Source organism: Budorcas taxicolor, chromosome 1, assembly GCF_023091745.1.
Source record: "Budorcas taxicolor isolate Tak-1 chromosome 1, Takin1.1, whole genome shotgun sequence".
NCBI classification, from domain to species: Eukaryota; Metazoa; Chordata; class Mammalia; order Artiodactyla; family Bovidae; genus Budorcas; species Budorcas taxicolor.
The window spans coordinates 118,066,587-118,092,750 of record NC_068910.1 but is presented as its reverse complement, the minus strand read 5'-3'; the positions used below and the strand labels follow the sequence as shown (position 1 = coordinate 118,092,750).

At 35.0% G+C, this 26,164-nt stretch overlaps 1 protein-coding gene across 1 annotated transcript; it reads left to right on the top strand.

Moving 5' to 3' along the window:
* The first annotated feature begins 521 nt into the window (after positions 1-521).
* CIP2A (cellular inhibitor of PP2A) lies at positions 522-25,889 on the top strand. The gene is made up of 21 exons (XM_052643485.1): positions 522-623; positions 2,377-2,524; positions 3,350-3,462; positions 4,308-4,402; positions 5,647-5,743; positions 6,625-6,747; positions 6,899-7,044; positions 7,416-7,491; positions 10,251-10,469; positions 11,886-12,045; positions 13,295-13,436; positions 14,760-14,859; positions 16,298-16,416; positions 17,341-17,536; positions 18,207-18,281; positions 18,376-18,486; positions 20,151-20,347; positions 22,990-23,103; positions 23,341-23,423; positions 24,367-24,506; positions 25,719-25,889. The coding sequence occupies exons 1-21, from the start codon at positions 522-524 to the stop codon at positions 25,887-25,889; spliced, it is 2,727 nt and encodes a 908-aa protein (XP_052499445.1).
* The last annotated feature ends 275 nt before the right edge of the window (positions 25,890-26,164 follow it).

Here is a 26,164-nt window from a genome sequence, read left to right as displayed (position 1 = left end):
AAAATCTAGAACCCAAGAGTCTCCTCCTCAGAGCTCCTCACCGTGTCTAGACTAGGGGAAAGCGACCATTTCTCAGGTAGAGGATGACGCACAAAGAAAAAACTGGCTACCCACGGTGAAGGCCAAGGAACTAAACGCAAACAGGGCCCACAGACGAATAGGGACCCCCTGCTACCCAACCACCCCCTACGCCAGTGGAGCCGCAATTGACTTCTCGCGAGACTTCTCAGCTTCACGGGATCTCGAACTAAAACCTCGCGGCTTTTCAGATCGGGGGTCTGAAAGGACAACTACTATCCCGCCTCACGGACTGACACTGGGCCTCGACATCCCCCACCTCCATCCCAGCCCTCCCTTTCCTTCGTAGGGTGCCTTCCTCAAGTTGCCAAGGGACTTCCGGAGCTCAACCGGAATCGGAAGCTTCTGGGAGCGAGGGGGTGGAGAAGAAAAATCAAAAAAAGCGCGGTAAAAGCTGGAGGACGGTGGTTGTACCCGCTCCAAGCGCCCTACGGCGGGTCCGGATGGACTCCACCGCCTGCTTGAAGTCTTTGCTTCTGACCATCAGTCAGTATAAAGCCGTTAAATCCGAGGCGAACACCGCTCAGCTTTTGCGGCACTTGGAGGTAAGTAAGGGACTACGGGGGTGGCGGACAATACGGACTTCCCTTGTAGCCTTCGTTCACTTGGTATCCGAGATGGTAGCGGTCTTAGCTTCGAAAAGAAAGGGCAACTCCTCGCTCCCTCCGCTGTCTTTTTGTATTGCTATAGAAAGCGAGTGATTGTCACCTTTGAATTCCCACCCAACCCCAAACCTCTCCGCGTTCAGCTGACTGCAGTGAGGAAAGAGTACTGAAAGCCCTAGGAAGAGGGAGGGTGAGACAAAAGGTGGGGGATTTCAGCGTGTTTGGAGTTGGTAGAGGAAAGAGCTCCGAGCTGTATCTTTTCCTTTGCTTGTTATTTTCGTTTTTCCATTGTAACAGGCCTTTTCAGAGGTACAGCAATTCTCGGAGGTGGAGATGCTAGAGAATAAGGATTAAAATTTGATTTATGTCTTGTCCCTTAGGCAGTTTGCAATCTGAACCTGTTGCTTATTGCTTTTATTTGAACTCATGTTGATCTCGAGCTTGAAAATTTTTATTTCAATTTACTCTGGATTGAGGACCAATCTTCTTTACTAGTAATCATAATCCTTTTTTCTTTACCAGAATGTATTGCTCACAGTTTTTCAGTCCTAAAATGCTGAATTGTTGTCACTTTTTCCGTTACTTCCTCTAGAGTGTGCTTATTTTGTGTTAAAAGATAAAATCACAGCTTTCTGTGATCCTGTTTGTTTTTAGACTCTTAAACTCCGGCTGTCATTTGTTATACTTTAATGGAAATCCAGTTAATATTGACATCAGTTTAATAAAAAGTAATTAAGCTCAGTTACTCTTAATTCTATGTTGCAACTTCTCAACATAGAATTGAACATAATTTTGAAATATATCCTATTTGTTATATTAACCCTATGATAAAAGGCTAAATTTGCAAAGATTAGAAACTGCTACCAAGAAGGCTATTGTGAATGGCCCAGCAACATCAGCCTTTGTTCTAACTGGTGTGCAACTCTCAAGGTTCTCTGGTGCTCCTCCTCTTACTACTTGAGCTGCCTGTCTCCTAAGAATACTTGTTTTAAGAATTAAGTTAAGAATTTTAGATAATTTTAGATTATCTGAAACATTATTTATTTTTGAGAATAAACAGTTATGTTATGAATCTGAACAGAGTGTTATCAACAATTGAAAGAGACTTCAAAGAAATTTGAGGCTTAGAGATTGACTTCTATGTACTCTGTTCCCAGGCTTTTCAAGAGGTTTACCAAAAACTCTTCTACCATTTAATTGAAAGATAATACACGTGCATTGCATGAAGTGCGTTACTGTTAAATGAAGAGCTTGGTAGTTTTATTTATTTATTTTTAAACTAAAGTGTACTCTCGAGGAACTGCGACCTGTTATCATGAGATAGAACATTTCTAGCACTACATAAGTTGTCCCTTACATGGATTGTTCCGATGTCCCTTGTCCAGATAAGTGGATTCATATGTACTTTTTATAATGTCCTATAGGATAGTGAACAGGCAAACCTAACCTAATTAGTGGAAGAGAATTAGAGAAAGCTTAGTAGAGGAAACAAAACTGAGACTGGAACAGTTACATTAGTTGGTGAGTGAAGGGATAGGTGATCTTCCATGTAGAGAGAACAGCATGTATGAATTTTCTAAATTGGAAAAGAGTGTGGCAGCAGTACCACTTTGGAAGAACTGAGTTTTTATGTAAAATGGAGAAGTGAAAATTGCCATTTCTTAACTAACACATTTTAATAACTGTTTTCTAGGTAATTTCTGGACAGAAGCTCACTCGATTGTTTACATCAAATCAGATACTACCAAGTGAATGCTTAAGTTGCCTTGTAGAGCTCCTTGAAGACCCAAACATAAGTGCCCCACTGATCTTAAGTATCATCAATTTGCTATCTCAACTAGGTAATGTATTTAGTTTCTCTTTTATTTTTTAGAAGATTCATGAATTTAGTATTTTCTTAAAGGACAGGTTCCATTACAGAATCTTTTGGAGGATAATTCACATTTGAAAGATTTCTTAAAAAAAAAAAGATTTCTTAGCTGCAGGACCTCTTGGAACTGTCTTGTTGTGGCTCTCTTGTAAAGGGAATATTATAGGCATCCTTTTTTAAGATTATTGGAACAGAGAATCTGAAGCATATTAAGGGTTCAGTGGTCTACAGAAAAAAATGTACCTTGGGAAATGTGGGCCTACTTTCAAATTTTAAAAATACATGCACAAGTGTCAGTATGAACAGTATTAGAAAATCATAACTAGTGATCAAAATATCATCCTTTTTTTGATAGACTATACTAAACCTAGAGCTAAAAGCTAAAAATGCAAGTGTTGCTTTTTTTGTTTTTCCCTACCTTGTCTTAGTTTTTAGATTTTAATTCACTGGTTACATTTTTCCTGATTTGTGTTTGGGGGTACAAGGGAGATATTTCTGTGTGTGGTTATAAACTTAATACATGCTTATTAAAAAAAAAAAACTGATACAGAAGTGGTAACAGGTTATTTTAAATAGATGATAAAAATGTTCTATATCTGTGTTGTCCAGTATAGTAGCCACCATGGTTGAAATTCTGAATTAGGAGGTATTTGTAAATAAAATAGCCACATCATATTTTATATTTTTTATATAATGGTAAATTTAATATGAAATAAGTTTTAAATTGTTTGTCTTTTATCCATGAAGGCCATATATAAAGATGATCTACTTCGTGTCATTTTATTTTAATTTACAGCTGTAGACAATGAAACCAGAGACTGTCTTCAGAATACATACAACCTAAATAGTGTGCTGGCAGGAGTGATTTGTCGGAGTAGTACTTGCCACAATGATTCAGTGTTTTTGCAGGTATACGCACCTACTTTCCACTTCATGCTTATTCTTCCTTATTTTCAAATCAGAATTAATAATATCTATTATGAAGTGCTGACATGCAGTGTAGCATGCTGGCATTAATACGGCATAGTTAGGCACAGTTCTCACCATCAATAAATTTAAAAACTTGTTAGTCACATGTACTACCACTTAAGAGATTCTAAAGAAGAAAATTTACATCTAGCACTATGATTGAAGGAAAATTCACATAACTATTTTGACAGATTTATAAATATAGATGTCAGCATTTTGAGGTGTAAGCTGTTTGTATTAAAATTATAATTTAAAGTTAGCATCTAGTCTCATACTGTTGAGGAAACATTCCATAAAACTTGAAGCTATAGATTTAGTCTTCTTTAACATAGGCTGAAAGCTCTTATACTCATATTTCTTTGAACCTAAAATGCCATCAGTTGTAAGAAAGAAAAACATTGCAAATTAAACTGACATGCAGTTTTAAAGATGGCAAAATATGAATAATATATATCTTAGAATTGATAGAATATATTCTCAACTTGCATGTAAGTTTAAGATGATTAAGTAAGCCAGGTTGATGACACAATGCTATGTTTGAGATAGAATGTATAGAAATGTGTGAATCAGGAGGTGAACTTTTAAAGTCTCATTAATTGTGTATATTTAAGTAAAATCTCATTACTTGCATGTGAAAATAGAACCTTTCTAAGATATGGAAAGATTTTTACTCTAAATGCCTCCTAAAATGGTTACATGCTCAGAAAATGTGTAGGAGTTCATTTTTGTGATCATGCAAATATATTTTTATGTGTTTATATTCATTGCTATTTTCTTACTCTCAGTGCATTCAGCTTCTGCAGAGGTTAACATACAACATCAAAATTTTGCATTCTGGTGCCAATATAGATGAATTAATTACATTCCTGATAGATCATATGTGAGTATGCAACCACACATGTAATCAAATAATCTTCTGGTTTATGGTTTGTTTGTTTTGTTTTTTTTAATGTAGAAAAACAGTTGATTGCATTATAAGCACTTACACAATTAGTCATTGAGAGTAACAGGCGTGCTCGTGAAACAAGTCACCTAAAATAGAGATGGTGTCAAACTAGTGGTCAAGGACTAACTCCTTTAAAAAAACAATAACAACTCTTATCCAGGATTAATTTAACTTTAAAAACAAATGCAAGCTATCAATTTTACTAAACAGTCTACCTATGGAATAACAGTCAGGTAAAAACATACATCTGTACAACTTGTAGTCCCAAGTTTTCTTTTTAAAACCATTTCACAAACATGAACCCCCCTCCCACCTCCCTCCCCATAACATCTCTCTGGGTCATCCCCATGCACCAGCCCCAAGCATTCTGTATCCTGCGTCAGACATAGACTGGCGATTCAATTCTTACATGATAGTATACATGTTAGAATGCCATCTTCCCATCGTTTCCTGGGCTGGGAAGATCCGCTGGAGAAGGGATAAGCTACCCACTCCAGTATTCTTGGACTTCCCTTGTGGCTCAGCTGGTAAAGAATCCACCTGCAATGTGGGAGACCTGGGTTCAATCCCTGAGTTGGAAAGATCCCCTGGAGAAGGCCACCCACTCCAGTATTCCTGGCCTGGAGAATTCCATAAGCTGTATAGTCCATGGGGTCACAAAGAGTTGGACGAGACTGAGCGGCTTTCACTTTCAGGAACCCATTGTGTTGACTTACTGGTTTATTTTTAACTAAAATATATAATAATTCAATTTTTCTTAAATAATTTTTTCCCCTAATTTTTAAACTGAGATAATGATTCCTGTTTACTCATTGGATGATTTCAAGGATCAAATAGTGTAAAACAGCTTCAATTTTTATAACAAACTTATGAAATGAATTGAGACAGAAAAACTTACTGAAACTGAAAATTATGTTTATATTTAATCTTCTTGAAGGAATATACTGATGAGATTGACAGGTTATTTCTGTATTTTTATGCTGAATTGAGCAGGATCATTTACTTTCAAAACATGAAATAAATGATCAATACTATTCAAAACTTGGCAGTCTTCACATGTTAATCAGATTCTTCTTTTTGCTTATAAAAAGGAAGGAATTTAAATGTGTAAATGACTGTTTTTGAGTAATTTAGAAGGAACTTCATATATTTATCTTTTATTATTTTTCTTGAAACAGTCAGTCTTCTGAAGATGAGTTGACAATGCCTTGTCTAGGATTATTGGCAAATCTTTGCCGGCACAATCTTTCTGTTCAAACGCATATAAAGACTTTGGTAAGAAGTTTATAAAATGTTTCTTTTGTTTTGTGGTAGGCTCACCTTTTTCTTTAAAAAGAAATTCAACAAGAATTTGTGTTGTCTAGCTGACTCATCAAAGTTAACAAAGCATCAGATTGATGTAAATAACTTGAAGTACTCTAGCCTTTATATATGTTTAATTAAGAAGAGTTAATACAAATGTTAATTTATATACTAGAAGTTTTTCTTCTGTGGCATCTCATTATTTGTCTTGAAATCTTTGTCTCATATCTTGTTGAATAATATAAGAAATGCTGAGTTTTGTGCTAATAGAGGAGAGACATGCCATTGGCAGTTGCATTTACCTCAGTCTTGTATTTCCTCACAATCAATTACAACTTTCCCAAAAAGATTTATAAGTACCTAGCATCATTACCAGTACTTGTGAGAAGTGAAGGAACTCAAATGAGGTTATCTGAACCACTGTTAGAAATATATTAAATCAGGAAAGTTCATTGATTCTTTAAGTTGCTTTATGAACAGTTCCCTTGCTGTACAATATTCAGTATTACTTGTTTAGTTTTAAATTTAACAGTATCTCATTTGTTCATGTGCTGGATTTTTCTGGCCTTGTCCTTTTTTGTTGGTGGAGGTTATTTTGAGCCATGGAAGTATTTGAGAAAGGTAAGCATTTGCTCATAAACTCGAACTACACACTGCTGTTTACTCAGATTGTACCTGTTCATACTACTGTAAGCAGTTTGTGAAAGTACCACTTACACCTTGAATGGTCTCTAAGTTGATAATAATATTTGATAAAAATTTACCTATTCTGTGCAAGATAAACTTTCTAAAACAAAATGTAAGACTCATAATTTTTTCATTCTAATCTATTTTTAAATTTTTTTCTTCCTCAGAATAATGTGAAATCTTTTTATCGAACTCTTATAAGCTTCTTGGCCCATAGTAGTTTAACTGTGGTTGTGTTTGCACTTTCAATATTATCCAGTTTGACATTAAACGAAGAGGTTGGGGAAAAGGTAAAAATTTTTTTGCAATTTATGAAACTAATTCTAAAGTTTATATTCTCTGATAATTTAAAAGTTATTGAGACTCTCTCTCTGAGTTTTAGTGTGGTGTCAACTTAAACTTCTTTTTTGTATAATATCCTTTTCCTGATTTGTTTTTAAGCTGTTCCATGCACGAAATATTCATCAGACATTTCAGCTAATATTTAATATTCTCATAAATGGGGATGGCACACTGACCAGAAAGTATTCAGTTGATCTACTGGTGGATCTTCTTAAGAATCCTAAAATTGCTGATTATCTTACCAGGTATGGCTATCTGACACATTTAGGACTTTTATAAACCAAAATGTATTTGTAATGAATAAAACTGCCTTTTTACACTTAGTAAACTTGGACTCTACTTATTTACAATAGACTAAAATCATAATGTTTTCATGTGCTTTATGTTCCCATTCTTTTTGTTTTTCTGACTTGAAATGTGAAAGTATAACAAGGGTATGTGTGTATTTTTTACTTTGTCTTAGGTAAATAAGGTTGTGGCATTCTCCAGAATATACATATCTTGATTAATCTGTGCAAAACCAGTTTTATATCTGAACAGTATGATTATATATAAATCCTTTTAATGTATCAATTTCATACTTATCATTTGATGTATGTTTTTATTTTAAACCTAGGTATGAGCACTTTTCTTCATGTCTTAATCAAGTATTAGGTCTTCTTAATGGAAAGGATCCTGATTCTTCTTCAAAGGTATATATAGGTTTTTGTTTCTAAAAACTACAATATGCAGAAAAATATAAGTGCACAGATCTCTGAATCTTTGCAAAATGAACACAGCCATGTAGCCAAGATCTCAAGCAAGAAACCAGAAATTACCAATATTTAGAAGCCTCCTTGAGTCCTCATAAACTGGCATAATCGTTTTGGAAAACTGTTTTCATGGTGCCTGTCGAACAATGTAAATCCTGTGACACAGATTACACTCCCATCTACATAGTTGAGAGATATGTCAGTAAGCTCACAAAAGACGTAGAAAGTGTTAAATGGACAATGAAAGTTTAAAACTGGTACTATTTACTCATTTTTTTAAATGCAGATGCCTAGGGTATAAACCCAACAAAACATGTACAAGGCCTCTACTCTGAGATTACAAAACATTAATAGAAAAAACCTAAATAAACACAGATATAGCAAGTTCATAGATTGGACGAGTTTACCATATTAGAGGTCAGTCAGAATTATAGCAAGCTTTAGGTTTTTTTTGTTTTTGGTGTATATGGAAATTGGGAAGCTGATTATAAACTCTATATGGATATGCAAGGGTCTAAATATAGGCATTCTGAAAAAAGTGAACAAAGCTAGAGGGCTTATAGTACCAGATATTAAAGTGTAATGCAAAGCTCCAGTAATTAAAATAGTGCAATATTGTCATAAGGATAAACAGCTAGCTCAGTGGAACAGAGTACAATACAGAACAAACCCACAGAATATAGCCTCCTGATTGATAACAGTACACTCTTAAAAATAAGATCATTGCAGTAAATGATACTGGTCAATTGGATATCCATATGGGGAAAAGCTGAATTTTAACCCTTACCTCACACCAGATGCAAAAATCAGTCTTATAAAGATTGTAGCTCTCAATGTGGAAGGAAAATGGTGAACTTTAAAAGATTAAAAGAGACACCTAGCAGAATATCGGCATAGCCTTGGGATGAAGATTTTCTTAAACAGAAAGCAAAAACATGAACTATGTAGGAAAAAATGTTGGTAAGTTAGATTACATTATAATTAAGAGCTTTTCAGTTCATGAGGGCCCACTTCATTTAAAGAGTGAAAAAGATGCTCAACTTTATTAATCTTCAGGGAAATGCCAATTTAAATGGTAATACAATACCATTACCCACAAAATGGTTAAAATTTAAAATATGGATACTATCAAACATAGATAATGTAAAGAATGTTGAAATACTCATGGGCTAAAAATTGGTAAAACCTTTTATGAAAATGGTATTATCTACTAACATAGGATACATGTATAAACTATGACCCAGCAATTCCACTCTTTTATTTACCTCAGAGTTGATTACGTGTATTCCCCATGTACAAAACGCAGCAGTGTTGTTAACGATAGCCAGGAATTGTAAACAACCTAAATGCCAACAACAGTGGAATGGGCAAATAAACTGTGGTATGTTTATACACTGAAATACTATACAACAACGAGAATGTGTGAGGTGAAGCTGCATGTGAAAATATAAATGAATCTCACTAACAATGCTAAGCTAAAACAGATGTAAAAGTGTACACTGTAAGATTGTATTTGTATATAAAGTTCCATGTGAGCTTTTTATATAAAATCGCAAGCTGATTGAAAATTTTATATGGAAATGCAAAGATCCAAGATAATGTCTGGTATCAAAAATCTGATGTCAAAGTAGTGATTGAGGCATTGTCTGGAAGGGGACTCAAGGGAATTCAGGAGTTTTGATGGAATTCTCGTGATCTAGTTGCTAATTCAGGTAATTCACTTTGGGGAAAACATTTAGCTTTGCATTAACTATTGATGTTTTTATTTCCCTCTATGTTACACTTACAGAGAAATTGTAAATGAGAGTATTTGCTTCTATGTGCAGTACATAATCTCTGGTAAGGTAAATAAGAAACTGGTGATAGTGTCTGTTGCTTCCAGGGAATGTTAGGTAGAGGTCAAGTCAGTACCTTTGACTTTGGAACCAAGTGAATGTATTATCTATTCAAAAACAAGTACTACAATTTGTATTTAAAAGAAAATAAGTCAAAGAGTTTATCATTTGTAACATAGTAAATGCTAATGAGTTGAATTCTATTAAAATCACTGTCAGGTTGATTAAAACACAAATCCCAATTGTATGTCATTTACAAGGAACAGATAAAGGTGGAAATAAGTACACAAAGAGATACCAATACTTTTTTAAAAAAAAATAAATTGGTAGTATGTTAAATAAGGTAGAATAGCTAATAAACAAGTTGATGTGGAATGTTATGTAATGGCATAAGGCTCAGTTATGAAGCAGAAGTGTGGTAGACCAGGGAAGCAGGCTGAGGGGCATATTGCCAGCATTATGTAAACTGTGGAAATAGCCATCCTTAAAGTTTTAAAGTTTGGGGATGCCATTTTTAAATATTATCCTAAAGTACACTTTATAGCAGTTCATAAATCTTAGCATGAGACAACATGTTTGTGCTCAAGAAAAATTAAGTACTATGGAAGGTATTTAACATTAGTTGAAGTTGCTCTTCTTCAATTCCCATAGTCCTCTTAACTGAAGTAACTACCATTAACCAGTTTATTTGTAACCTCTGGAACCTGATGACATGTTTTGAGAAACAGTACTCAGAAAAATGGGAAGCAACTTTTAATTTTTATTTTATTTAAAAATAAATATCATTTCCAACTTCATCTTTTGGTTGCTTTGTGCATAGAAGTATAATGAAATAGACCTTAATGAAGACTTTATATTGCACAGGTTTTAGAATTACTTCTTGCCTTCTGTTCAGTGACTCAGCTGCGCCACGTGCTCACACAGATGATATTTGAGCAAACTCCATCTGGCAGCACCATTCTGGGAACCCGTTCTAAGTGTTTAGAACCTACTGTAGCTCTGCTTCGTTGGTCAAGCCAACCTTTGGATGGATCAGAAAACCGTTCTATTTTAGTGCTGGAGTTGTTCAAGGAAATATTTGAGGTACTAGAGTGACTAACAAATTGACTATTCCGTTCTTATGATTCTCAGTAGACAGTTTTCTAAAATGTTTATTATATGTTTATAAAAAATTCCAATTGTTCATACCCTTTAGGAAAACTTAGCAATTACTGCACTCCCTGCCTCTAGTAGTAACTCCCTAGTTACTGAATTTCGTTTTTCTGGCCAAGTCCCAAAAATTAGTGAGACTTCTGTGTTTTCACTAAATAACTTACATATACTCCTTTCAGTGTAATAAGTAAAGGTATGACTAAGATTTGTATGGTTTGTTGGTGTATGACTGTACTTGGCAATAGTTATATTCTGTCTCTCCATCTCAGTAGATACTGTATGCTGTTTTTATTGAGTGGATATATAGGAACATTGAATTAAGTCAGTCAAATGGAGTAGAACATGTCAGGTATTTAAGGATATAAACAAAATTCCTTTACTGGGAATTCTTATAGTATAGTGGGTTAGGGCTCTGCTCTTCTTCTGCAGGGGGCATGGGTTGAATCTGGGATCCAGAAACTGATCCCTCATACCATGCAGTGCAGGCTGAAAAACAGTCCTTTTCATAAAGTCCATTAAATTCTGATAGATTCTGTCACCCAGGTCATTGTGTTTTCTCTACTGTTCCCTGTTTTTGCACCCATTCTGTCTATACCAGCATTTTCCTAGGATGTTTACCCTCTCGTGACTGCCATGACTAGATCCTGTGCACAAACCAAAATGTGTATGAGTGATTACATAATTTGTTAAGGATTATCCACTAATTATTCTTTCTGTTTCATGTTGATGTTGACTTAACAATCAGTTTAGCTTTGAAAAAGGCCTGTGAGATTCCTGATGGGAATTATTTGTGGTTGTAAAGTGTTAATACCAGTGTCTCTTTGTTATTGTAATTGCGTTTAGTATCTTCACGATGTTTGTTTTCAGTACGTACTTAGAATAATTTTTAAGTCACAGAGCCCACTTTAAAAAGTCTTGTTTGAGACTGGTCCATTTGATAAAAAAGTCGTCATAGCCCTCAAGACTGGATGAAAGGGTAGATTTTAAATAGGAGACACAGGTCAAGAATATCTGAAGTAATTACAATTGACCCTTGAACAGCGTAGGTTTGAACTACTTGGGTCCACTTATATGTAGATTTTTTTTTTTTCCAATAGTGAATACTACAGTACTACACAGTCTGCAAGGTTGAATCCATAGATACAGAATCACAGATACAGGAGGCCAGGGCCAACTAGATTATACTCAGATTTCAGCTACATGGTGAGGTTGGCACCCCTAACCTTCACACTGTTAAGGATCATCTGTATAAGAAATTTAAAGAGAGTTGCAGTTCAGTGATGACTGTGCCTTCTGTATTCTCTCTCTCTTTTTTTTTTTAATCTTTGGTGGTGGTGAATTCTCCAGGATGTCATAGATACTGCTAACTGTTCCTCAGCTGATCGTTTTGTGACTCTTCTGCTGCCTACAATCCTTGATCAGCTTCAGTTCACAGAACAAAATCTAGATGAAGCCTTAATAAGGAAAAAATGTGCAAGAATGGTCAAGGCCATTGAAGTTTTGTTAAATATCCTTCAGTTTAACCATGGAAACTAACTGCTTATATTTTTTAGAATTTATTTTCTGCATTTTTACTGTCTTTATGTCTTTATTTATAATTTTATACTTCTCATGCTTGAATCTGTACAGAATTACTGAACTCAAGTTTAAATTAAAGAGCTGATACTCACAGAAGAGTCTCTTAGAAAAAGTTACCTAGTCTTTTTTCCCATTTTTTTCTGTGTAAAACTTTCAGACATTTTCAGAAATGCTTTTTAAGTTTGGTTTGTACATTTTTTTATCATAATTGGAGGTTAGTAGATACATAAATAACTCTCCTGATATTCTCTTTTGATGCTGATTGCTGCCCCTGGATAATGTATGTTGTGATGGACTATATCAGAGAAGAAAAATATATTGGTAGTTATTATTTTAGCTTAGTTTTTTAGCTTGTCAATAAAGATGACATCACAGTTACTTATAAAAAAAATAACCTTGTATTTCAGAGCAGCAAGAATGCAGCCAATTTTGTCCTGCCCTATAGCAAACTCAGCATCTTTTTAATTTCTTTTCTGAGCTGCTCCTTCTTAATTTTCTTCTTTGTTGATGGCAGTGATTCTCAATTCTGGCTATGTATGAAAATCATCTGGAGCACATTTAAAAATACTGATGGCTTGACTCCTACTTCCAGAGACTGATTCAGTTAAAATATATGTGGAACCTTGGGATGTGAAGGCATGTTTGTGACTGTTTAAACTATGCAGATGCTTCTAACATGCAGCCAAAGTTGAAAACCACTGCTGTAAAGGCAGGATTATTTTGCTTGACCTTGAGATACTCTAAAATATTTAGGCCTCCTCTCATTGAATAGTACAAAACTTAGCCCCTTTTTAATAATAGATATTCAGATTAACTTACAGAGAAATCGAGAAAAAAACAAATGAGAAAATAACTTCCTTTATTTCAACAAGTATTTATTGACCCATTGTGAAACCTGTTAATAAAAAACTAACATCCAGTGAAAAGCAGATCCTTTCTCCGTTTTACTTTAGAGTCAGAAACTTCGGTGGCAGTCCCATCTCTTGCCACTTGTCAGTCATTTAAATGGCTCTGAGCTCCTAAATTCCTAATCTGTCATTGAGCTAATGTATCATTAATTACACCAAATTTCAGTGACGAGAATAATTTGTTTGAAATCATCCTAAATACTGTAAAGTGCTATATAAATATAAGGGGTTTTTTTTGAGAATTTTTTGTTTTTCTTAACAAAACTTAACCTCTGTGTGGAGATGATACTCTAAAAATGCATGTTGCAAAAATTCTTACTACTATCAAGTGTACCACTCTGATAGAACAACAGTTTACATATGGCAAGATTGATATGGGCTTTGGAACAAAGGTAGCAGATTCTGAATTATGGTGAGTATATGAAATACAAATGGCAAAATGGTAAGTCCAAACTTAATAAAAATCAAAAGATGTAGTGATTCTCGTTCGTTTTAGAGGATCATCCTTGGGTATGTTCTATTAACTCAAGATACAGAAGAAAATTTTAAATATATTCATAATGAATTTTTTAAAAAATTTGTTTAAGTCATAGATCATGTGCTTCTGAACAGAGATATTAATATCTGTGATTTGTTTTTCATTGTTTACGTTTGTTTGTCTTGTTTTAATTTACTGTGATTATCTACGAGTCTTTTATGCTTCAGTGCATTTTTTTTTCTAGAGTTCCTTCCTGACTTTGACTCAGTAATTATTTTATATTTAATTTTATATTTTGAAATGACAAAGCATGAAAAAAACAAATCATTTTTATTTCAAAGAAACCAATCACTGCTGAAAGTTTCTAGTAATAAAGACAACTCTTCTTTAGCATGTTAAGGCTTGCAGTTAAATGTGGATTTTCACTGATAGTAATGAGATTATTTTATCCCTGTCCTCCCCTATGAATTAAGTTCATCTAACAAGTGTTTGTTGAGGACCCACTGAATGCTAAACACTATAATTTGTTCCAATTTTCATAAATGTCATAATTGTCAGTAATTATACTCAAGAATAACAATGATCTCTTTTTACTTTTTTGTACTCCTTTTCAATTAAAAGGCTGTGTAAAACAGCTTAGTATAATTTGTTCAGTAAATGTTAGATACTCTACATTGCTGAAGGTTGCCCTCTTAGGCTTCCCAGGTGGCGCTAGTGATAAAGAACCCGCTTGCCAGTGCAGGAGACGTTAGAGATGCCGGTTCAATCCCTGGGTCTGGAAGATCCTCTGGAGGAGATCATGGCAACCCATTCCAGTATTCTTGCCTGGAGAATCCCATGGACAGAAGAGCCTCATGGGCTACAGTCACAGGGTCACAAAGAGTTGGACACACTGAAACGACAACACCCACACGTGCAGAATTGCCCTCTACTGTTAATATTCTAGCTACAAAACTAAGAATTAAATGAGTCCTGTTGCTAATACTACTAGTAATTTCAAGCAAAAGTTGAAACATGTTGGTATTTGAGATTAGAAAAAGAAACACTGTCCAAACTTAAACTTAATACCAGTTCTTTTTGGATCTTGGGTTATAAGGATGTTGGTCTCTGATATTTTTACTTCTCATGGCAAACAGTGGTTAATCTTGAGGTTTAAGAACAAAGGTTTTGGGTTTTTATTTTCTTTAGATTTATGGACAGAAATAAGCTGTAAGCAATTTTTGAGTTATCTAAGTTAAATATGGCTTATTTTTAAAGCAAACTTGCTGCTGATGTGATTTTGAAAACTCTTGATTTGATGAACAAACTTAAACAGTTGGTTCCTGGTATGGAAGTAAGCTTCTACAAAATCCTTCAGGTGAGTTTAAACTCTTAAAATATTGAAGTTGATTTATATATAAATGTTTCCTAATAGATGTTTCTGTTTTAATATTCTTATAATCTTTAGAAGATTAGTGTTTTTCTTAGAACTGGCCATTGGAAAAAATTTGAAAATTGTTAATTGATATAATATTCTCACTACAGTTATTTTATAGAGTTTCACAAGGATTAAACCTAAGTGCTTCTGATTCTGAAGTATGGGATATTCATGATAGCCGTGCTTCCACAGCTTTTTCCTTTCTTGTGTCATATTTCTGGTTTCTTCATTTGTTTCTGTTGGCTTTATGGTAGGGGGTAGTGGTATTTATTTTGGAGTGTTTGGTTTTTGTTAAGGTTGATGAGGTAGAGTATTAAGGCAGGAAGAAGACATCTGGAAGAAAAGAACTTGATTGTGAGTGATAATTTGATAGGTGTGCAGAAAATAGCTAACTCACCAACTTTATTGACCGTAGTAACTAAACACGAGTTCTAGATGTTTTCCTTGATAACCACAAAATTTGGCTTATAACAGATATTTAACAAACGTGTGAATTAAGTTACTATAATAACACAAATGTCTCCAGTGCCTGTATAGACAGGGTAGAAGCCAAAACTGGAACGTACTTGTATACTTTGAGAGCACGGGGCTTAAAAGATGGGTTCAGATTTTGACCCCACCATTTCTTAGTACAGACTTACTTCACCTCTGTGAGCTCGTTTTCTTGACTACAAAGTAGAAATAATGGTCGCCCTTCAAGGAGGAGATATGAAGGGTTACCATGAGGGTTTTGGAGGTAAAAGCCATCTCCTATGGTTCTGTGGCATTAGATTATATTTGAGTACCTATAAAATACTTAACATTTTAAAATGTTGATAATTATAAAGGATTTATATTGTAATATTTTTCTCTGTTAGCAACTTACTCAAATTTTAAATTGAGTCACAGTGATTTTATGTCAGTAAAAATTTTTTCACAATAGATGATTTGAGGCTGAAAGTACTAATGGAAATATTTACTGATATATACTTTAAAGTATAATTGTTTCATTCACTAAATTAAAATATTTTATGAAATTAATTTGAATTTTATTTTTTTACTTTAATTTGCAAATGATTTACCATTTTTCTTCTAGCCAGTTTTTCTTTTAAATGGTAGCTAGAAAAAGAAAACAGTAACTCAAAACATCAATCAGTTGTAGATGATATTTTAAATAAATCAAAATATTTAAGATATGATTTTCTCAGGCACAGTAAAAGGATTCAAAACTTTTGCCAGATTTTTTTTAAACTAACATTAGGTAAAGACTAATAAATACATTCAGACATCAGCTAGAAATACTTTAGAATTTGCCTAGAATTTTTTATGATTTAGGTCTGTTTATTCACCTTACTCTGAAAGACCTGACTTTTTGGTTTCTGGTTTCTGATTTGCATAGGATCCTCGCCTGATTACTCCCTTGGCTTTTGCTTTAACATCAGATAATAGAGAACAAGTGCAGTCTGGATTGGGAATATTATTGGAAGCTTCTCCACTGCCAGATTTTCCTGCATTAGTGTGAGTTATAATCATTTGCACCTCTTGTGGTGTTAGAATATCCTACCAATTTCTTTAATAGTCTTCAGTATGGACAAGTTGGAAAATTAGTGAATTGAAGACTTCATTGTAATAGTCATTCCTCAAATAAAAAAAACTTTCGATTAAAAATGTTTTGATTTCAACAAATCAGAAGACCAGATGTATACTCATTTAGAAAATAGCTAGATCCATTCAGGTGATTAAATTTATTATTCAGATGCTATACCTGTCTCAACACCTCTGTTTAATGCAGTAGCTTCTGTACTAAGCTTACATCCTACCAATTTAGTTTCTCCATAGAAAGAGCTTTTCCTTCCCAGCTGTTTGAGTGTTAAATCTGAGTATTGCTTTCATTGACTAGATCTGGGTCATTTACCATGGAAAGGATTCCTAAAGAAAACTTCTGTCATTAAAGAAGGTAGGATAATGGCCAGACAGAATTATCTACTGTACTCATCAGTTTCAACCATTGAGATGGTATTTTCAGAAGCAGGGGGCAGAATGGTGGTCAGGTTGGTAAGAATAATATTGAGTGAGAAAAGGGAAGAGTGAAAGGAAACTAAAGGCCAGGTGTTATTGCCCATGGTTAGAAGGATGTTCTTACCAATAACAATAACTTTAATTTTTACAGATAATCCATACTCACAAACTAGTTCTAGAGGCTCCAAACCAAAGGTGGAGTTGTCATTGTAAAGGGCTGCAAATAGAAAAGTTTTCCTCTGGCAAGTTTTGGGTATTTCCCCAAATTCTGCCTCATCATATAGTCCAAGATTATTTCAGAAATATTTGAAGACTTAATTCCCAAAGGACCCATTCTAAATGAGTCCCTGATTCTGTACTAACTCTGCCATTTGCTCTATTTTCATATAATTATTTCTCTTTTTTACTTTGATTCCCACTCAGACTTGGAGAAAGTATAGCAGCAAACAATGCCTATAGACAACAGGAAACAGAACATATGCCTAGAAGAGTGCCTTTGCAGTCATTAAATCACAGTTTTCCAACATCGGTAAAATGTTTAACTCCTCCACTTTTGAAAGATAGAGTTCCTGGATTGAACATTGAGGAATTAATAGAGAAACTTCAATCTGGAGTTGTGGTGAGTGATAAATAGCCATGAAAAGTGGGATTCTGCCTGGTACATACCAGCTAAGGTGAAAGTGAAAGTTGCTCAGTCGTGTCCAACTCTTTGCAACCCCATGGACTATACAGTCCATGGAATTCTCTTAGCCAGAATACTGGAGTGGGTAGCTTTTCCCTTCTCCAAGGGATCTTCCCAACCTAGGGATCAAACCCAGGTCTCCTGCATTGCAGGCACATTCTTGACCAGCTGAGCCACAACATACCAACTAAATATCAATTCTTATTATAACATTTACTTAAACAGCTTTAGATACAGATTTGATCATTGAAACATTATTTAATATAAAAAGTAGCAGTATTCTGGAAAGTTTGGAAAGAGGAAAAACTCAGTCATAAAATTCCAACGTTTTAATACAGCTATCAATTTTCCCTTAGTTTTCCCATACGAGCCTACGTTCCTACCCCCGCCCCATCACCCCCAGTTTAAATATACTTTAAATTCCCACAAGCAGATCACCAAGATATTCTGCAATAGTCAAGTTAATGAAATGTTTGTGACCTGCCTCATATGACACCCTTTTTTTCCCTTTGTTATTGAGTTTCAATTATTTGGTTTCAGTAGGGTTTTTTTTTTTTTCAATTGAGTTCTAATGATTTCTGATTTATTTTTACTTTATTAAAACCAGGTAAAGGATCAAATTAATGATGTGAGACTATCTGACATAATGGATGTGTATGAGATGAAACTATCCACATTAGCTGTGAGTACAACCTTATTTTAATTATGTGTATCAATTAAACCCTAAGAGATATTTTCCAGCAATTGAAGAAGATTTATGGTATGTTTTCTTACAGTCCAAAGAAAGCAGGCTACAGGATCTCTTAGAAGCAAAAGCTCTAGCCCTTGCACAGGCTGATAGACTGATTGCTCAGTATCGCTGTCAAAGAACTCAAGCTGAGACTGAGGTGTGTACAATATAAAGACATCTGCTGCTGCTGCTGCTGCTGCTAAGTCACTTCAGTCATGTCCGACTCTGTGCGACCCCATAGACGGCAGCCCACCTGGCTCCCCCATCCCAGGGATTCTCCAGGCAAGAACACTGGAGTGGGTTGCCATTTCCTTCTCCAGTGCGTGAAAGTGAAAAGTGAAAGGGAAGTCGCTCAGTTGTGTCCGATTCTTGGTGACCCCATGGACTGCAGCCCACCAGGCTCCTCCGTCCATGGGATTTTCCAGGCAAGAGTACTGGAGTGCGGTGCCATCGCCTTCTCCAATAAAGACATCTGATTAGTAGAAAAATAAATGACTAGAACATGTACAAAATATTAGTTTTACCTTCATTACTCTGATTGAAGTAAGTTATCCTTAGCATTTGACACAACTACTTCCTTTGTCTTAAGACTATCTCCCCTTTAATTTTGGTTACACAGTTATCTTTTTTCTACCTTAATGTATATTCTTTTCCTAAATCTTTTTTTATCTACTACTCACCCTTTAAATGTTGAGTGGGATTATATTCTAAGCCCTTTTCCTTTATTTAGGTGATTCATGGTTTCTACTCATTACCAGAATGTTTATTCACCAAATTTTGTATGCTGAACCAGATCTTTTTCCTTAAGCACTGAGTATCTTCTGTGTAGTTCCATTTAAATACACAGCAAATACTTCAGACTCAATAGAACCAGTAATGAACTCTTCACCCTCCCTTTTTAAAAAATGTATTCTTTCTTATGTACTCCCTGTACTGTTCTTAGAGTTCTCCAAACAAGAAATCTGGAAATCACAGTTTACCTTCTACAGTTAGTCATTCATCACATTCAGTTGATTCTACTTTCTACATAATACTTTTTGCCTTGTCTCTGTTCTTCTGGCCATTTGTTACAGGCCAGGTCCTTTTTATTTTTTCACATGAATGACAGCAGAGTCTCTAGTCTTCCTGCTTCAGTCTAGGGCCCTCCTCTCATCCACCCTCTACATACAGTAGAGGGCTGTGTTTGGGTCTACCCATCCTCTTTCCTCTTCCTTCACGGTCATAGCTGAGGCAGTACTCTGATCCTACTGCTCCTTTGCCGAATATCCTTCAGTGTCTCACCTTTTAGCTCAAAAGAGAATTTAAATTCCTAAGAACTTACTGCACAAGGATTTTAACTACTTCTCATTCCCCATCTCCTTGCACTACTTTGCATTCTTTCCAGGTAAATATATTAGATTGCTTTGCAGTTTCTGAAACTTGACATACTTCTATGTTTTCGTGCCCTTGCGCTTGCTCTTCTGTATCTCGAATACCTTTTCTTCTGTCTTTTAATAATCCTTTAGATTACTAAATTTATCAAATAAATTAAATCTGTTAAAAGCTTCCTCCATTTCCCAGGAAGCTTTTCTCTGGTCTTCTGTTTCCCACACCTTTGGTGACCCTTCCTCCCCGTGCTGCCTTCTTTACAGTACTTCTCACACCGTGTGAGAATTGTATGACCCCACTGTCACCCTTGATGTTCAAGAGGAAAATTTTCCCTCTGTCACTCTAGACTGGCCTAATAATTGACAATAAGCAGATTGGTTTCATTAATTTTTTAAATTATAGAAACAGCATATTATACAAATGATAGTAGAAAAGTATTCCATTTTCTTTTAGGCTCGGACACTTGCTAATATGTTGAGAGAAGTTGAAAGAAGAAACGAAGAGCTTGCTGTGTTGCTGAAGTCACAGCAGGTTGAATCGGAAAGAGCCCAGAGTGATATTGAGCATCTCTTTCAACATAATAGGAAGTTAGAGTCTGTGGCTGAAGAACACGAAGTTCTGACAAAATCCTACATGGAACTTCTTCAGAGGTAAATTAATAAAGTAAAAATTTCTGTGTAAAGTTAGAATTTAGAATGAAAATACAGCATTTCTCTTCTCTGTCCCTAAAGTTCTTTTCTGAACATTCATATGTTCTAATAATACTATTAATATAAGTAGTTAGCAAGAAACTTATGTCATAGTGAAATGAAGTATTGTTTACTCAAATTCAGTACCACAGGTGGAAACAGAATATAAGTGTCTCTTTCCAGTTTCATTTATTCAGTCATCAGTCGTCTGGGATGTTAGCACCACAAGAACAAATTTCACCTGTTTTATTCCCCGACAGGTCTCTAGAGCCTAGAATAGTGCTGGATACATGGTTAGGCACAGCGTAAGTAACTGTTGCATGACCTTAGTTGTCGCAGTTCATACTAGGTTGAAGCATATGAATTGGCCATTTCTGCAGATCAAAAGTGGTTGAATGTTAACAGTTGTCCTATCATCAGCCTAATAGCATAGAAATTTGGATGTTAGTGTTTTACTCACCTTGGAATTTGTAGTCAGTATTTCTCTTTAAAGTCCTTGAATGTAGTTTACTTATATGTATGACTGTATCTGCAAGATAAATTCTTACAGGTGAATTGCTGGTTTAAAGGCTATATGCTTTTAAATTTTTGATTGATTGTCCAGTTTACCTTCAGAAAGGCTATACCAATGCCAATTTATACACTCACTAACAAAGTATGAGATTGATTATTACCCCCTTGTCACTTTTTATCTTTTAAGCCAGTTTTAACTTACTAATTATAAGGAAGATCAATAATAGTTATTTACTTCTGCCAAACAAAAATTACACTGTGGTTAACTTGTTTTTCTTTATATATACTTTAAGATAGGTTAAGACTTGAAAAAGTGTCCTCCTTTCTCTGGTATTAATATAGAGATACAGAAAAATTTAACTTTACAGGTCCGTGTGCTTATTTTTTTAACTTCTTTTTTTTTTTTTAAGCAAGATAATGTTTCTTTTTATTTTTTATTTTCCCTCACTGTGCAGCATACAGGATCTAATTCCCTGACCAGGAATTGCCCCCTGCATTGAAAGCACAGGTTCTTTACCACCGTGCCACCTGAGAAGCCCTTATTTTATTTGCCCATCAATAAAAATGAAGGGTGGAAAATGTATATCATCTACAAAATTTGTGAGGACACGGTGATTTTTAAATAGGATAGTCTCCCCCGGCAACTTTTAAGTCTGATTGTTTGAGGCAGCCCTGATAATGTGGACTATTAGTGTTCAGTGACCAACCTAGATAGCATATTCAAAAGCAGAGACATTACTTTGCCGACTAAGGTCCGTCTAGTCAAGGCTATGATTTTTCCAGTAGTCACGTATGGATGTGAGAGTTGGACTGTGAAGAAGGCTGAGCACCGAAGAATTGATGCTTTTGAACTGTGGTGTTGGAGAAGACTCTTGAGGGTCCCTTGGACTGCAAGGAGATCCAACCAGTCCATTCTGAAGGAGATCAGCCCTGGGATTTCTTTGGAAGCAAATGATGCTAAAGCTGAAACTCCAGTACTTTGGCCACCTCATGCGAAGAGTTGACTCGATGGAAAAGACTCTGATGCTGGGAGGGATTGGGGGCAGGAGGAGAAGGGGACGACAGAGGATAAGATGGCTGGATGGCATCACGGACTTGATGGACGTGAATCCGAGTGAACTCCGGGAGTTGGTGATGGACAGGGAGGCCTGGCGTGCTGCGATTCATGGGGTCGCAAAGAGTCGGACACGACTGAGCGACTGAACTGAACTGAACTGAGGATGTAAAAGAAAGTAGGCAGTGCTCCAAGAGAAAATAGACTTCCTAGGATTTGCTTATGTTCCAGATAGTAGGTGAGGAGTGGGCCAGAAAGGGAGACTCCAGCCTTGAGGGGCCTGGTGGATAACAAATGAAGCTGGCTGGGAAAGTTTATTTGTAATGGTAGGGATATCTCAAGGCATTCAAATTCAGAATTTTACAAACTCTCTGTGGGGTCAATAAAACTTCTGCTGGCCACATTTGTCCAGTGCCACCATTTTGTTTATCCTCTGAAAGGACATTTTATGCTTAAGATAGTTGGGTGTCAAAGTATCACTTTGGAAAGGAATTTTTATATGTTTACCTTACAGGTAAAATAAGCACAGGACTATATATATGATGCAGAACTATAAAGAGGCAAGAGAAACTTAAAATCTTCAACCACTTAATTCATTAATTTGATGTTTTTCCTTGAACATGTATTATGCCCAACAGGCTAGTGATGATAGGTGTAAGTTTAATTTTTTTTGTTTTTAATACCTTATCCTTTAAGAGAAACTGTTCCAGTTTCTGGACTTGACTGTAAGGAAAAAGACATGTATTTTAATAGCAAATTTTGTAATGCAGCATTCTGTAAATAAAACTTTTTATCAATAAATCTGAAGTTAATGTCCCACATGTTTCCATTTCATAGTATTTTTTTACCTCTTCAGTCAGCCAAAACATACCTTTGTTGTCTTTTAGAGTTAACCTATTTATGTCTTGCTTGTTCGCATAGCATTCCAACTCTTCCTGTAGTATATGCAGTTTAGTCAGAAGAGGTAGGAAAGAAGACACTCAGTTTCTTTTTCTCTGTGTTTTCCTCTACTAAAAATATCTCCTTGTCTTTTCAGGAATGAAACTGCTGAAAAGAAGAACAAAGATTTACAGGTCACTTGTGATTCTCTACATAAACAAATTGAGACTGTGAAAAAGCTGAATGAGTCACTCAAGCAACAAAATGAAAAGTAAAATTTACAGTTTTTTACTTTAATTATTTGGATTTTTCAAAAAGAAAATGATTCCCTATATATAGAACATTATGTTTTATATATAATATTAACAGAATTATTATAAAGTACTTATTTGGCAGAATTTAAGAGTAATTACTAGTCTTAGAAATTTCCTCTTAAAATACTTGTTGGAGAGAAAAAGAAATTATATGGTTCACTAATGTTTTCTTCTGTATTGTCTTACAACTTCAGAACTATTGCCCAATTGATAGAGAAAGAAGAACAGAGAAAAGAAGTACAGAACCAACTAGTAGACAGAGAATGTAAGCTAGCAAGTAAGTAGCTTGTTCAATCAGTTGTCTATATTTTAATAAATCTTATGTTGGAAGAAAAAGCATGAGTGGTTTTTAGTTTGCTGTTTCATTTTCTACTTCTGTCTTTTTTTTAATCCTTAAATCATATCTTAAAAGTTCTCCTTTTCTTGCCACAAAGCAGTTTAGTTAAACTAAAAAAGCAATACATTTTTTCTGAAATCAGGAGTTACAGGAAATGATTGCCCTTTTTAAAATAAAAAAATTTTTAAAGAAAATAACAGCAGGTGGCAGTGCTAGGTAACTTACAGTTGCTAGCTTCTTAATGGTAGTAACTCTAAAGTGATCTACAAAAATGTTTGTTCTGACTCACTTGCCTTAAAGCACAGACATCTACCTATATAATTGTTCATAATTTTCTTTTACCCTTTCTTTTCTAACCCTTAAACTCTATAAGGATTGCCCTTCCCCTCATTACTATATCTTGTATTTAGAACAGAGGAAGAGGGAAAGACAGGGACAATTTAGCATTTTCTATAGAATCCTGGGCTTCCCTTTTAGCTCAGTTGGTAAATAATCTGCCTGCAACACAGGAGACCTGGGTTCATTTCCTCGGTTGGGAAGATCCCATAAAGAAGGAAATGAAAACCCATTCCAGTATTGCCTGGAGAATCTCATGGACCAGAGGAGTCTGGCAGGCTACTGTGGGGTCACAAGAGTTGGACACAACTTAGCGACTAAACCACCACCATAGAATCCTGGCATGGGAGGACAGTTTCGTGATTTTTTTAAATTCATCAAATGCTATATAACTTATATGTAGCAAGATGTTTCTTTTTTCTTTGTAATTGTCTTTTATAACATAATAGGTTCTAAACCTTTTCAGGGTAATGTCAGTATAGGACCTTTGAGTATAAAGCTGACTGTTTTAAGACCTTTAAATATAAAGCTGACTGTTTGCTTTAAGACCTAGAACAAAAAATAAAAGTACAGGAAGAAAAGATTAAAGTCTTACAAAGAGAAAAAGAAGACAAAGAGGAAACCATTGGTGTCCTTAGAAAAGAATTAAATAGAACAGATCAGATAAGAAAAGAATTGAGCATTAAGGTAAGAATCTATTGCATTCTCATTTGCAATGAAATGATAAAATCTTATTTTGTGAAAAAGGTAAATCTGTATAAATTCGTGTTCTGTTTCTTCAGTAATTTTGCTTAGAAGATACCAGAAGCTCAAATTGATTTGACAGTTGTTTGTTATGAGGGCTCTCACAGTGTGAAAACTTGTATTTTCTAAAATTGTTACACATTGATTAAATGTATACTGTGTTCCAGCACTTGCTGCTTTCAAGAGGGCAAAGAATACAGAAAGAGATTCTCAGTTCATAATGTCACATACAGATAGCTACCTGTATATATGTATATAACCGCATCTTTTTGCTTACAAGGATGGTGATAATAGAAGTTTGCATATATGTAAAATTTCATAATTTACAAAGGACTCTGAAATATTTTTCTTAATCTTCCTCACTTTAATAACTATACTAATATATAAGTATTTATAAATATTTTCATCCTACAAATGAAACTGAGTCTTAAGTTACTTGCTCAAGTTTGTCACGTAGCTATGTGAAATAGTAGGCATATATTCTAAGTTCATTGCTCTTTCTACATTATCATGATTGCTTCAGTGTGGGCTATTTAGGTGGCTCAGACAGGAAAGAATCTGCCTGCAATGCAGGAGACACAGGTTCAATCCCTGGATCGGGAAAATTCCCTGGAGAAGGGAGTGGCTACCCACGCCAGTATTCTTGCCTGAAAAATCCCATGGACAAAGGAGCCTGGCAGGCTACAGTCCATGGAGTCACAAAGAGTGACACACAACTGAGCAACTAACAATTTCACTGAGTGTGGTAGCTATGAATAATGCTTTCTGGACCATCTACTTCAAGGAAGATAGAACAGACCAAGATTAAAAAGACCGAACAACTACAGAATATAAGTGACAGGAGAGGCATACAATTAGCTTTAATATGTTTATCTTAATATAATTCTAAATAGTAATATGTAGTATTTTCTGCAGAAGTACAGACTTAAAAAGACAAATTGAATCATGTCTTCCCAATTTGTTTATTATTGTTTAACAGTTACAGATCTTAAACTTACCATATAATTGTTAAATAAAGTATATTACATTAATGTGCCTTGATATGGTTGTCTTACAAATAAAACATAAGGACAGGTTTCTTAAAGCAGGTTTCTGTGAAGAGAAAACATGCTAAGTTGTTTTCTTCAATTTCTCTCTACCGCCCCCTTTTTTCAGGCTTCCTCCCTGGAAGTTCAAAAGGCTCAATTAGAAGGTCGTTTGGAAGAGAAAGAGTCCCTGGTAAAACTTCAGCAAGAGGAGTTAAACAAACATTCTCATATGATAGCAATGATCCATAGTCTAAGTGGTGGGAAAATAAATCCAGAAACTGTGAATCTCAGTATATAGACACTATGTGTTTTATCTACTGGCAGGGTGGGGGAGGAAAGCTAATCTGTGACTCCAAAACAAGAGCAAATTATTATCTAATTATTAATTTAGTAAAGAACCTGATCTGACATGTGTTTTTATTTGGTCTTAAATTTTTTACTTCCTCTTTCTGTATTTTACTGCTTAAAACTTTCTTTAGTTCTTCAGAATATTCTTCTTAACCTTCATTATTTTTTCTAAGGTTTTTTTTTTCCTCTTCGTTAGTTGCTTTCCACTGTCTTCTGCTTGTTTAT

Coding starts and splice junctions, on each gene's coding strand:
- CIP2A (XM_052643485.1), top strand. CDS start 522: ATGGACTCCACCGCCTGCTTGAAGTCTTTGCTTCTGACCATCAGTCAG. Junction 624..2,376: donor AGCTTTTGCGGCACTTGGAG/GTAAGTAAGGGA, acceptor ACTGTTTTCTAG/GTAATTTCTGGACAGAAGCT. Junction 18,282..18,375: donor TGAAACTATCCACATTAGCT/GTGAGTACAACC, acceptor GTTTTCTTACAG/TCCAAAGAAAGCAGGCTACA.